Source organism: Lonchura striata, chromosome 34 (genome assembly GCF_050655825.1).
Source record: "Lonchura striata isolate lonStrDom1 chromosome 34, ASM5065582v1, whole genome shotgun sequence".
NCBI lineage: Eukaryota > Metazoa > Chordata > Aves > Passeriformes > Estrildidae > Lonchura > Lonchura striata.
Window position 1 is genome coordinate 4306450 of NC_140736.1, and position 14268 is coordinate 4320717.

At 49.6% G+C, this 14268-nt stretch overlaps 2 protein-coding genes across 2 annotated transcripts in view; one reads left to right on the top strand and one right to left on the bottom strand.

Moving 5' to 3' along the window:
* The window catches only part of LOC144247717 (uncharacterized), a 36485-nt gene that overhangs the window by 8040 nt on the left and 14177 nt on the right, over nt 1–14268 (top strand). The window contains 8 exon segments of the mRNA XM_085564727.1: nt 700–807; nt 921–1003; nt 6343–6418; nt 6532–6614; nt 13199–13221; nt 13502–13555; nt 13651–13656; nt 13949–14076. Coding sequence (XP_085420853.1) covers nt 700–807; nt 921–1003; nt 6343–6418; nt 6532–6614; nt 13199–13221; nt 13502–13555; nt 13651–13656; nt 13949–14076 — 561 coding nt within the window.
* LOC144247725 (uncharacterized) overlaps nt 12763–14268 on the bottom strand; it is a 46136-nt gene continuing 44630 nt past the window's right edge. The window contains 1 exon segment of the mRNA XM_085564866.1: nt 12763–13363. The gene's annotated coding sequence lies outside the window, so the exon portion shown is untranslated.

Sequence of the window (14268 nt, forward strand, 5' to 3'; positions counted from 1 at the left end):
TACACATAGTTCTCACTTAAGACCAAGTTTCCCTGTGGTACACAATGGGTTTGCCCATCCTTCTGCATTACCCACCAAGTATAACCGGGTCCTTGAGCAAAAACAATCCCACGGGTGGGTTTGTCTTTGCCTGAGGTGGGATTAATCCAAACAGTCTTTCCTAAAATACCTTTCATATGGACCACAGGGACTTTATCTCCATCCACTGTCTGCAAGGGTTCAGATTGGGCAGGACCAGCTCCATTGATGGACCCTCGGGTGTTGACTATCCAGGTAGCTTTTGCCAAGTTCAGTTCCCAATTCCTGAAAGTTCCCCCACCGAGTGCCTTTAGGGTGGTCTTAAGCAGTCCATTGCATCGTTCAACTTTCCCGGCAGCTGGAGCATGATAGGGGATATGATATATCCACTCAATCCCATGTTCTCTGGCCCAGGTGTTGATGAGGCCATTCTTGAAATGTGTTCCATTATCTGACAATTCTCTCAGGGGTGCTGTGTCTCCACAAGACCTGTTTTTCTAGGCCTAAGATGGTGTTCCGGGCAGTGGCATGAGGCACAGGGTAGGTTTCCAACCATCCTGTGGTTGCTTCCACCATGGTCAGTACATAGTGCTTGCCTTGTTGGGTTTGGGGAAGCGTGATGTAGTCAATTTGCTAAGCTTCCCCATACCTGTATTTCAACCATCGCCCACCGTACCACAGAGGCTTCATCCGTTTGGCCTGTTTGATTGTAGCGCAGGTCTCGCAGTCGTGCATGACCTGTGAGATGTTGTCCATAGTAAGGTCCACCCCTCGGTCTCGTGCCCATCGGTATGTTGCATCTGTCCCCGGATGACCAGAAGCGTCATGGGCCCAACGAGCTAGGAATAGTTCTCCTTTATGCTGCCAATCTAGGTCTACTTGTGATATTTTCACTTTGGCAGCTCGGTCTACCTGTTCGTTGTTGTGATGCTCCTCAGTAGCCCGACTCTTGGGTATGTGTGCATCCACGTGTCGAATCTTCACGGTCAGCTTCTCTACTCGGGAGGCAATGTCCTGCCAGATCTCGGTGGCCCAGATGGGTTTCCCTCTGCGCTGCCAGTTAGCCTTTTTCCAGTGACTTAGCCATCCCCAGAGAGCATTAGCTACCGTCCATGAGTCGGTGTAGAGATAGAGCCTCGACCACTTATTTCGCTCAGCAATATCCAAAGCCAGCTGGACTGCTTTAAGCTCTGCAAGCTGACTTGATCCACCTTGTCCCTCAGTAGCTTGTGCCACCTGTCGTGTGGGGCTCCACACTGCAGATTTCCATTTCCGGCTAGTGCCTATGATTCGGCAGGAACCATCCGTAAAAAGGGCATATTGTCTTTCAGTTTCTGGTAGCTCATTATATGTTGGGGCCTCTTCTTCAGCACGTGCCACTTGCTGCTCTTCTTCAGAAGACAATCCAAAAGTCTCCCCCACAGGCCAGTTTGCTATAATTTCCAGAATCCCAGGGCGATTTGGATTTCCAATACGGGCGCGCTGAGTGATGAGGGCAATCCATCTACTCCATGTGGCATCAGTGGCATGATGTGTAGAAGGAACCTTTCCTTTAAACATCCACCCCAGCACTGGTAGTCAGGGTGCCAGAAGCAGCTGTGTTTCAGTGCCAATTACTTCTGAGGCAGCTTGAACTCCTTCATAGGCAGCCAAGATTTCCTTCTCTGTGGGAGTGTAGTTTGCTTCAGAGCCTTTGTAGCTCCGGCTCCAGAATCCCAGTGGTCGACCCCGAGTCTCCCCAGGCACCTTCTGCCAAAGGCTCCAGGACAAACCATGGTTCCCGGCTGCAGAGTAGAGTACGTTCTTGACCTCTGGTCCTGTCCTAACTGGGCCAAGGGCTACAGCATGAGCGATCTCCTGCTTGATCTGGGTGAAGGCTTGTTGCTGCTCATGGCCCCAGTGGAAATCATTCTTTTTTCGGGTGCCCAGGTAGAGAGGGCTCACAATCTGGCTGTACTCGGGAATGTGCATCCTCCAAAAGCCTATGGCACCTAGGAAAGCTTGTGTCTCCTTCTTGTTGGTAGGTGGAGACATAGCAGTGATCTTGTCGATTATTTCTGTCGGGATCTGACGACGTCCATCTTGCCACTTGACTCCTAGAAACTGAATTTCTTGAGCTGGTCCCTTAACCTTGCTTCGTTTAATGGCAAAACCAGCTTTCAGTAAAATCTGGATAATTTTTTCTCCTTTTTCGAAGACTTCCCCTGCTGTGCTCCCCCACACTATGATGTCATTGATATACTGTAGAAGTTTGGAAGCCTCGTTCTTTTCCAGTGCGGCCTGGATCAGTCCATGGCAGATGGTGGGACTGTGTTTCCACCCCTGGGGCAGTCGGTTCCAGGTGTACTGCACTCCCTTCCAGATGAAGGCAAACTGAGGTCTGCATTCCGTTGCCAAAGGAATGGAGAAGAAGGCATTTGCAATATTAATGGTCACATACCACTTTGCTGCCTTGGACTCCAGCTCGTACTGAAGCTCCAACATGTCTGGCATGGCAGCGCTCAGTGGTGGTGTAACCTCATTCAGGCCGCGGTAGTCCACCGTCAGTCTCCATTCCCCACTGGACTTGCGCACTGGCCATATAGGGCTCTTGAAAGGTGAATGGGCCTTGCTGACCACCCCTTGGCTCTCCAATTTACGAATCATCTCATGGATGGAGGTCACAGAGTCTCTGCTGGTACGATATTGCCGACGGTGCACTGTTGACATGGCAATTGGTCCCTGCTGTTCTTCAACTCTCAGCAGTCCCACAGCAGAAGGGTCATCTGAGAGACCAGGCAAGGTATTCAGTTTCCGGATGTCTTCTGTCTCCACAGCAGCTATCCCAAAAGCCCAGCGATGTCCTTTTGGGTCTTTGAAATATCCATTTCTGAGATAGTCTATGCCATGGATGCATGGGGCCTCTGGGCCAGTCACGATGGGATGTTTCTGCCACCCGTTCCCAGTTAAACTCACTTCAGTCTCTAATACAGGAAGCTGCTGGGATCCTCCTGTTACCCCAGAAATAGAAATGGATTCTTCTCCTACATATCTTGATGACATCAGGGTACATTGGGCACCGGTGTCAACCAAAGCTGTATATTTTTGTGGTTCAGATGTGCCAGGCCATCGAATCCACACGGTCCAATAGATCCGATTGTCCCTGTCCTCTACCTGGCTAGAGGCAGGGCCCCTCTATTCGTGGTCATGGTACACGTTGCTCTCTTCTGGTAAATAGGTTCTTGAGGTTCCTTCAAGAGGATCAGTTCTATCATTATTCTTATATTGTCTGGAACTCTGTGTTTGAGAGACTGGAGCAGCATTGACTCTTTTTGTGTTAGGTGTTCTTTTTAGTTCACGTACTCGGGCTGCTAAGGAAGAGGTGGGTTTTCCATCCCACTTCCTTATGTCTTCTCCATGCTCCTGAAGAAAAAAACAGAGGTTTCCTCGTGGAGTGTATCCTCTCTCCTTGGCTTGGGAGCGCTGGCTCCTAATGGCAGAGATTCTTCTTGGTTCTGGTGAAATATGGTAGCCTTCTTCCTTAAGTTCCTTTTTTAATTTCTTATGACTCTCTTCAATCAAGTCCCGGACTTGCTCAGCCAACCTTGTTTCCACGGACGAGACATGGGTACGAAATGGGGCAGTGACCGTATCCTCGTAAATTCTTAATTTATTGGCTAAGACGCCCACCCTGTCCTCACCTTCTCTCCACTGCAGTGTTGCCAGGTAACGAGAGTACATCTCTGGTCCAAGCCGTGCAAATCTCAACCACATTTGTGATGTGCACTGGACACAGTCTGGACTCTTAGGAAATATCTCGTCTTCTGCAAAAATTATCTCTAACACAGCCAATTCCCTCAGGCATCGGATACCTTGTTCCATGGTATTCCATTTTCCTTGGAGCACCTGGAGGTCTTCTTTATAAAGGTATCTGTCCCTCACACTTGCGAGCAGTCACCGCCAGAGGCTGAGAGTTTCTTGGGTTCTCCCAATCCCCTGGTCAATGACCACCTCCCGGGATAGTGATCCCAGTTGCCTGGCCTCACTTCCATCCAGAATGGTGTCATTGGCTGCAGCGTCCCAGATGCAGAGAAGCCAGGTCAGGATGGACTCATTTGTCTGGCGGGTGAATTCTCTCCGCAGGTCACGTAGCTCACCCAGGGATAGAGAGCGAGTGATGATCTCTGGTTCTGTCTCTTCCGCTGGGTGTGAGGGTCCTGCAGTGTCCTCATCAGTCACTATGCGGACTGATTTGCTCCTCGATTTCTTCTTTTGAACGGGGGCAACTACTACTGGGTCAGGCTGCTCTGCTTTGGTGATGGTTTGTGTGGAGATGCTGATGGCGCTTTCGGTTCCTTCCTCTGTGCCGGTCTGTGTAGACATAGACACTTTTGCTTTGCTTTTTGTTTTTTCCTCCATGACAGTCTGAGTAGACACGGACACTGTTGTTTTCCGTTTGGTTCCTTCTTTCTCTATGGCAGCCTGCGTTGACATGGATGCTGTTGTGGTATTCTGTACAGGCACGGACACTGCTGCTTTGCTTCTTGTTTCCTCTTCCTCAAGAAGATGGTGCACCACACTATGTAGTGTTTTGTTTCTAAGCATGTTGCAGATTGTGCAGAGAAGACAAAGAAGAACTAACAACAACATTATGCTGTCCTTGGCATCCAGAGGGAACTTAACATTTTCAAAAACTGCTGTGTCGAGCCTGAAAGGTTTGAAAGAATCAATCTTTACCCCTCCCCCCAGGGGCTGGGTGAGGTTGCCGAGGCCCCAGATGTAGCAGCCTAGATTAGGACAAGCAAACAGAATTGAGTACATATTCCAAATCATGTTCATTGCCTCAGAGGTCATAATGCAATAGACATAGTAGACCAATAAAGCAATTCTTATACCATACCCTGGTCTACACATGAGCATTACAATTGCCAAATGATTCCCCACATTCGGGAAAATATGGAGAGCTAGGTATAAGACCCAAAAAAGCATGTTAAGCATCATAGTGAATAGGTACCCTCTACAATACAAGATTGTAATTCTGACTTCTCTCAGTACTTTCTTGCCCCACATTGGGCGCCAAAAATATGTTCTGGTTTGAAAGTAAAACCAGTGAGAGACTCCAAGTCAGAAATACAATTTATTGGGAAAAGGGGAAAAGGACAAAAATACATGCAATAATACAAAGGGAAAGGCTACTGACAAAGTCAGAATACAACCTGGCCAGCGTGCTGGTAGCAGTCCAATTGGAAGAGCTGCAGTCGTCCTGGGATGGCAGATGTAGTTGCTGCGTCTTCTCGGAGAACCTGTGAAAAGGCTCTCCTCTGTCTAGAAATCTCCACTTTTATCCAGGTGGGAATGCCTAGCTCCTCCCCTTGGGCAGAGCATCTCACAATGGCTTATTAGGAGTCACAAGGTGTGTCCTTAATCACCTCCTCCTCCTGCACAGTGTTATCTCTGAGTCATGTGGCCAGGCATTGATGGGGCCATTAACAGCAGATAAGGAAAACTGCCCCAAGGTAACTCCTACTCAGATGGTAATTGGAAAACGTTTTTTTTTAAAACTTGGACATTATCCACCCCTTTTCCTATTTCTATCTTCGTCATGATGAAACCTTACACATAGTTCTCACTTAAGACCAAGTTTCCCTGTGGTACACAATGGGTTTGCCCATCCTTCTGCATTACCCACCAAGTATAACCGGGTCCTTGAGCAAAAACAATCCCACGGGTGGGTTTGTCTTTGCCTGAGGTGGGATTAATCCAAACAGTCTTTCCTAAAATACCTTTCATATGGACCACAGGGACTTTATCTCCATCCACTGTCTGCAAGGGTTCAGATTGGGCAGGACCAGCTCGATTGATGGACCCTCGGGTGTTGACTATCCAGGTAGCTTTTGCCAAGTTCAGTTCCCAATTCCTGAAAGTTCCCCCACCGAGTGCCTTTAGGGTGGTCTTAAGCAGTCCATTGCATCGTTCAACTTTCCCGGCAGCTGGAGCATGATAGGGGATATGATATATCCACTCAATCCCATGTTCTCTGGCCCAGGTGTTGATGAGGCCATTCTTGAAATGTGTTCCATTATCTGACAATTCTCTCAGGGGTGCTGTGTCTCCACAAGACCTGTTTTTCTAGGCCTAAGATGGTGTTCCGGGCAGTGGCATGAGGCACAGGGTAGGTTTCCAACCATCCTGTGGTTGCTTCCACCATGGTCAGTACATAGTGCTTGCCTTGTCGGGTTTGGGGAAGCGTGATGTAGTCAATTTGCTAAGCTTCCCCATACCTGTATTTCAACCATCGCCCACCGTACCACAGAGGCTTCATCCGTTTGGCCTGTTTGATTGTAGCGCAGGTCTCGCAGTCGTGCATGACCTGTGAGATGTTGTCCATAGTAAGGTCCACCCCTCGGTCTCGTGCCCATCGGTATGTTGCGTCTCTCCCCGGATGACCAGAAGCGTCATGGGCACTATGAGCTAGGAATAGTTCTCCTTTATGCTGCCAATCTAGGTCTACTTGTGATATTTTCACTTTGGCAGCTCGGTCTACCTGTTCGTTGTTGTGATGCTCCTCAGTAGCCCGACTCTTGGGTATGTGTGCATCCACGTGTCGAATCTTCACGGTCAGCTTCTCTACTCGGGAGGCAATGTCCTGCCAGATCTCGGTGGCCCAGATGGGTTTCCCTCTGCGCTGCCAGTTAGCCTTTTTCCAGTGACTTAGCCATCCCCAGAGAGCATTAGCTACCGTCCATGAGTCGGTGTAGAGATAGAGCCTCGACCACTTATTTCGCTCAGCAATATCCAAAGCCAGCTGGACTGCTTTAAGCTCTGCAAGCTGACTTGATCCACCTTGTCCCTCAGTAGCTTGTGCCACCTGTCGTGTGGGGCTCCACACTGCAGATTTCCATTTCCGGCTAGTGCCTATGATTCGGCAGGAACCATCCGTAAAAAGGGCATATTGTCTTTCAGTTTCTGGTAGCTCATTATATGTTGGGGCCTCTTCTTCAGCACGTGCCACTTGCTCCTCTTCTTCAGAAGACAATCCAAAAGTCTCCCCCACAGGCCAGTTTGTTATAATTTCCAGAATCCCAGGGCGATTCGGATTTCCAATACGGGCGGGCTGAGTGATGAGGGCAATCCATCTACTCCATGTGGCATCAGTGGCATGATGTGTAGAAGGAACCTTTCCTTTAAACATCCACCCCAGCACTGGTAGTCAGGGTGCCAGAAGCAGCTGTGTTTCAGTGCCAATTACTTCTGAGGCAGCTTGAACTCCTTCATAGGCAGCCAAGATTTCCTTCTCTGTGGGAGTGTAGTTTGCTTCAGAGCCTTTGTAGCTCCGGCTCCAGAATCCCAGTGGTCGACCCCAAGTCTCCCCAGGCACCTTCTGCCAAAGGCTCCAGGACAAACCATGGTTCCCGGCTGAGAGTACGTTCTTGACCTCTGGTCCTGTCCTAACTGGGCCAAGGGCTACAGCATGAGCGATCTCCTGCTTGATCTGGGTGAAGGCTTGTTGCTGCTCATGGCCCCAGTGGAAATCATTCTTTTTTCGGGTGCCCAGGTAGAGAGGGCTCACAATCTGGCTGTACTCGGGAATGTGCATCCTCCAAAAGCCTATGGCACCTAGGAAAGCTTGTGTCTCCTTCTTGTTGGTAGGTGGAGACATAGCAGTGATCTTGTCGATTATTTCTGTCGGGATCTGACGACGTCCATCTTGCCACTTGACTCCTAGAAACTGAATTTCTTGAGCTGGTCCCTTAACCTTGCTTCGTTTAATGGCAAAACCAGCTTTCAGTAAAATCTGGATAATTTTTTCTCCTTTTTCGAAGACTTCCCCTGCTGTGCTCCCCCACACAATGATGTCATCGATATACTGTCGATGTTCGGGAGCCTCGTTCTTTTCCAGTGCAGCCTGGATCAGTCCATGGCAGATGGTGGGGCTGTGTTTCCACCCCTGGGGCAGTCGGTTCCAGGTGTACTGCACTCCCTTCCAGGTGAAGGCAAACTGAGGTCTGCATTCCGTTGCCAAAAGAATGGAGAAGAAGGCATTTGCAATATTAATGGTCACATACCACTTTGCTGCCTTGGACTCCAGCTCATACTGAAGCTCCAACATGTCTGGCATGGCAGCGCTCAGTGGTGGTGTAACCTCATTCAGGCCGCGGTAGTCCACCGTCAGTCTCCATTCCCCACTGGACTTGCGCACTGGCCATATAGGGCTCTTGAAAGGTGAATGGGCCTTGCTGACCAGCCCTTGGCTCTCCAATTTACGAATCATCTCATGGATGGGGGTCACAGAGTCTCTGCTGGTACGATATTGCCGACGGTGCACTGTTGACATGGCAATTGGTCCCTGCTGTTCTTCAACTCTCAGCAGTCCCACAGCAGAAGGGTCATCTGAGAGACCAGGCAAGGTATTCAGTTTCCGGATGTCTTCTGTCTCTACAGCAGCTATCCCAAAAGCCCAGCGATGTCCTTTTGGGTCTTTGAAATATCCATTTCTGAGATAGTCTATGCCATGGATGCATGGGGCCTCTGGGCCAGTCACGATGGGGTTCTGCCACCCGTTCCCAGTTAAACTCACTTCAGCCTCTAATACAGGAAGCTGCTGGGATCCTGCTGTTACCCCAGAAATAGAAATGGATTCTTCTCCTACATATCTTGATGGCATCAGGGTACATTGGGCACCGGTGTCAACCAAAGCTGTATATTTTTGTGGTTCAGATGTGCCAGGCCATCGAATCCACACGGTCCAATAGATCCGATTGTCCCTGTCCTCTACCTGGCTAGAGGCAGGGCCCCTCTATTCCTGGTCATGGTACACGTTGCTCTCTTCTGGTAAATAGGTTCTTGAGGTTCCTTCAAGAGGATCAGTTCTATCATTATTCTTATATTGTCTGGAACTCTGTGTTTGAGAGACTGGAGCAGCATTGACTCTTTTTGTGTTAGGTGTTCTTTTTAGTTCACGTACTCGGGCTGCTAAGGAAGAGGTGGGTTTTCCATCCCACTTCCTTATGTCTTCTCCATGCTCCTGAAGAAAAAACCAGAGGTTTCCTCGTGGAGTGTATCCTCTCTCCTTGGCTTGGGAGCGCTGGCTCCTAATGGCAGAGATTCTTCTTGTTTCTGGTGAAATATGGTAGCCTTCTTCCTTAAGTTCCTTTTTTAGTTTCTTATGACTCTCTTCAATCAAGTCCCGGACTTGCTCAGCCAACCTTGTTTCCACGGACGAGACATGGGTACGAAATGGGGCAGTGACCATAACCTCGTAAATTCTTAATTTATTGGCTAAGACGCCCACCCTGTCCTCGCCTTCTCTCCACTACAGTGTTGCCAGGTAACGAGAGTACATCTCTGGTCCAAGCCGTGCAAATCTCAACCACATTTGTGATGTGCACTGGACACAGTCTGGACTCTTAGGAAATATCTCGTCTTCTGCGAAAATTATCTCTAACACAGCCAATTCCCTCAGGCATCGGATACCTTGTTCCATGGTATTCCATTTTCCTTGGAGCACCTGGAGGTCTTCTTTATAAAGGTATCTGTCCCTCACACTTGCGAGCAGTCGCCGCCTGAGGCTGAGAGTTTCCTGGGTTCTCCCAATCCCCTGGTCAATGACCACCTCCCGGGATAGTGATCCCAGTTGCCTGGCCTCACTTCCATCCAGAATGGTGTCATTGGCTGCAGCGTCCCAGATGCGGAGAAGCCAGGTCAGGATGGACTCATTTGTCTGGCGGGTGAATTCTCTCCGCAGGTCACGTAGCTCACCCAGGGATAGAGAGCGAGTGATGATCTCTGGTTCTGTCTCTTCCGCTGGGTGTGAGGGTCCTGCAGTGTCCTCATCAGTCACTATGCGGACTGATTTGCTCCTCGATTTCTTCTTCTGAACGGGGGCAACTACTACTGGGTCAGGCTGCTCTGGTTTGGTGATGGTTTGTGTGGAGATGCTGATGGCGCTTTCGGTTCCTTCCTCCTCTGTGCCGGTCTGTGTAGACATAGACACTTTTGCTTTGCTTTTTGTTTTTTCCTCCATGACAGTCTGCGTAGACACGGACACTCTTGTTTTCTTTTTGGTTCCTTCTTTCTCTATGGCAGCCTGCGTTGACATGGATGCTGTTGTGGTATTCTGTACAGGCACGGACACTGCTGCTTTGCTTCTTGTTTCCTCTTCCTCAAGAAGACGCTGCAGCACACTATGTAGTGTTTTGTTTCTAAGCATGTTGCAGATTGTGCAGAGAAGACAAAGAAGAACTAACAACAACATTATGCTGTCCTTGGCATCCAGAGGGAACTTAACATTTTCAAAAACTGCTGTGTCAAGCCTGAAAGGTTTGAAAGAATCAATCTTTACCCCTCCCCCCAGGGGCTGGGTGAGGTTGCCGAGGCCCCAGATGTAGCAGCCTAGATTAGGACAAGCAAACAGAATTGAGTACATATTCCAAATCATGTTCATTGCCTCAGAGGTCATAATGCAATAGACATAGTAGACCAATAAAGCAATTCTTATACCATACCCTGGTCTACACATGAGTATTACAATTGCCAAATGATTCCCCACATTCGGGAAAATATAGAGAACTAGGTATAAGACCCAAAAAAGCATGTTAAGCATCATAGTGAATAGGTACCCTCTACAATACAAGATTGTAATTCTGACTTCTCTCAGTACTTTCTTGCCGCACGTTGGGCGCCAAAAATATGTTCTGGTTTGAAAGTAAAACCAGTGAGAGACTCCAAGTCAGAAATACAATTTATTGGGAAAAGGGGAAAAGGACAAAAATACATGCAATAATACAAAGGGAAAGGCTACTGACAAAGTCAGAATACAACCTGGCCAGCGTGCTGGTAGCAGTCCAATTGGAAGAGCTGCAGTCGTCTTGGGATGGCAGATGTAGTTGCTGCGTCTTCTCGGAGAACCTGTGAAAAGGCTCTCCTCTGTCTAGAAATCTCCACTTTTATCCAGGTGGGAATGCCTAGCTCCTCCCCTTGGGCAGAGCATCTCACAATGGGTTATTAGGAGTCACAAGGTGTGTCCTTAATCACCTCCTCCTCCTGCACAGTGTTATCTCTGAGTCATGTGGCCAGGCATTGATGGGGCCATTAACAGCAGATAAGGAAAACTGCCCCAAGGCAACTCCTACTCAGATGGTAATTGGAAAACGTTTTTTTTTTAATCTTGGACATGTACTTACTAGCATCTTTTCAAAACACAGTCTCTCTTGGAGGAGAAGATTGGTTCAAGTTGTGGCTAACACGGAAAAGTCTAGCTAAAAGCTACTCTTTGTCCCCCTCCCATCTAGAATTCTTCTTTTTAACACCCCAGGGTCTAAGGTGTCCCTCTTCCTCTCTTTTAAACTGAAGAGGGGAGGGAAAAATTTATAAAGCTTTCATTTTTTTAAGGAAGGGTTAAAAGTCTGAACTCCCTAGAGATGGCTCGATATCCAAACTCTGGCAACTGCCACGCATTAAGCACTTTACAGCTCCCCCCACTCCTCCTTCTGTGCGGTGGAATTGCTGACAGAATTGCCGCTGTCTTTTTCTCTCTCGGGAGAGAAACTCTGGGGGGGGGAATGGAGACATCCCAGATTTCTCCCAGCCTTCCATCTGCAGGGGCCAGCCCGGTTCCAGTCCTTCCACCACCTTTAGGATTACCTTCCTCAGGCCATGGGCCTTCCCCTCCCACACCCAGCTCCACGCTGGGCAGGGGAGAGCCCACACTGCGCGCTGACCAGACCAAAGAGAGTGAGTTCCCCTGGGAATTCTGCTTTTAATCCCTCTGTGTTCTCAGAGGCGTGTGCACCTTCAATTGGTCAATATCCAAATTGACCTCGTCCTTCTGGAAAAAATTCTCTTTCCGTGTCAAACCACGGCACCGCCTCAAATTGCTTGTTCCCATCTCAAAAAAAACCCTCATTCCCACGCCAAACTCAGTCGATTCCAGAGCTGCCAGGGTGGGATGGGTTTGGGAGGAGATTGGGAGAAGTGGGATCCCAATTTGGAGCGCTGGGATGGGGATTGTGTGAGGCTGGGAGGCTGGGATGTATTTGATAGCAAATAAAACTTTCATATTTACTGATTTCTTTGCCGTTCATTCCCGTTCCGTGGCAGTTCTGTTTGCAGAGCGCTGCCTCACAGAGCGTCCCCTCCCGGTCCCGCCCTTTCCTCGCCCCTTTCCCCTCCCGGTCCCGCCCTTTCCTCGCCCCTTTCCCCTCCCGGTCCCGCCCTTTCCTCGCCCCTTTCCCCTCCCGGTTCCTCCCTTCGGGAGCGGGGATTGTGTGGGGCAGTGTGGTGTCAGTCCAAAGCCAGTACAGCCCCATTCCATCCCAGTATGGTTCCAGGATGATCCCGGTACGGTGCCAGTACAGTCCCAGTCACTCCCAGTAGGATCCCAGTAGGATTCCGGCAGATCCCAGTCCCTTCCAGCGCTGCCGGGGAGGAGGAGGAGGGGGAGGGATGAAGGAGGAGAAGGAGGTGGGCTTAGGGAGGAGAAGCAGGCGGAGGAGGAGGCATGGGAGAGGAGGGATGGAAGAGGAGGAGGAGGTGGGGATGGCGAGGGGGAGGAGGAGGAGGATGGAAAGGAAGGGATGAAGGAGGACAGGCAGGAGGGGACGGGACACAGGAGGAGGAGGAGGAGGAGGAACGATGGAAGAGGAGGGATGAGGGTGCAGAAGGCGGTGGGCACAGAGAGCAGGAGGAGGGGGAAGGGCAGGGATGTAGGAGGAGCGGGATGTTTCGCTGTAGGACACGTGAAAGCACGACGCGAGCCACCTGCTATTTGCATGGTAAAGAAGAAAGTTTATTATCCGACTGTGTCTTTTATACTTTCCCAAATGTGACATTGGATTGGAGAGTGAATGGGCCACCTCTCCAAAGACATTGGACAAACCACCAGTACATCAAGTGTTCTCCACCCCCATAAAAGAATGTAAACAATATGTTGTTTACAGAAATTGTGTGGGAAAGTTCTCCAAAGGAATGTAAACTCAGAAGGCTTTAGAAAGTCTTAAGAATCAGGGTGACATGTCACCCTTTTTAGTTTAAAAAGAAAAAAATATAAGGTTCAATGTCCATTTGCGGAGGAGTCATCAGAGTGGTCACCCGCCATCATCCTCAACTGAGCCATCACTCGACAATCCATCCATTCAATACCTTTCAGTTTGGTCACGGTTTCCATGTTGCCGTTGACCGGGTTCTGTCTCTGTGGTTGCAGATCAGGATGAACACACTTCGAAGGTACCCAGCGTACCCCAGTATCTGTGGACACACAAGCGTACCCGCGCCCCGAAGCGATAAGGTCATAGGGACCTTCCCATTGTTTGGTGACCAAATTCCGCACTCGAACTTTTGCTCGAGGCTGACGTGCCTCGTCTGAAGCCTGCAACGAGAGATGATGATTTAAAATGACAGGGTTATTTGAATTCTGCTGCCCCTTAAGATGATTGATAGTGTACAATGCTTTCTCCAACCGACTGTGCAAGGTCTCACCCTGCATTCCCCGTTTTTGTTTTTGAAGAACCCGCTTCAGAGTACCATGAGCGCGTTCTACAATAGCTTGGCCAGTTGGAGAGTGGGCAGTACCAAACTTGTGTGACACCCCCCACAACTGCAGGAACTGCCGCACCTGCTGTGATGCGTAAGCAGGACCATTGTCGGTTTTCACAGCAGAAGGTATGCCCAGAACGGCAAAGGCCTGCCTCCAGTGGGCAATGACATCGCGGGCCTTTTCTCCAGCATGAGCAGAAGCCCACATTGCAGAGGAGAACGTGTCCACCGTGACATGCACATACTTGAGCCGGCCAAACTCAGCAATCTGGGTGACATCAGTCTGCCAAAGCTCCAGGGCCCTAAGGCCTCTGGGGTTTACCCCTGCTGGTAGAGGTGGAGCAAGTGCATGGCAGTCGTCACAGGACTCAACAATGCCACGAGCCTCTGTTGACGTCAGCTGAAACTGCTTCTGCAGAGTATGTGCATTCTGATGGAAAAACCCATGCGATGCCTTGGCCTGCGCAAGTGTATCAGGCTGAGGTGCTACCCACGCCGGATTAGCCAACTTGTCAGCCCTCGCGTTATCTTCCGCCACAAACCCTGGTAAATTGGAGTGATTTCTCACATGCAGAACGTAAAATGGATGAACCCGGGCCTGAATAGCACACCACAAGGTCTTCAGTAAATGAAACAAGACAGGGTTACTGACCTCCTTCAAAACCGAATGACCCAACAGCTGTGCGATGTCAGCCACATGGGCAGAATCCGTGACCAAATTGAAAAGTTCCTGGGAAA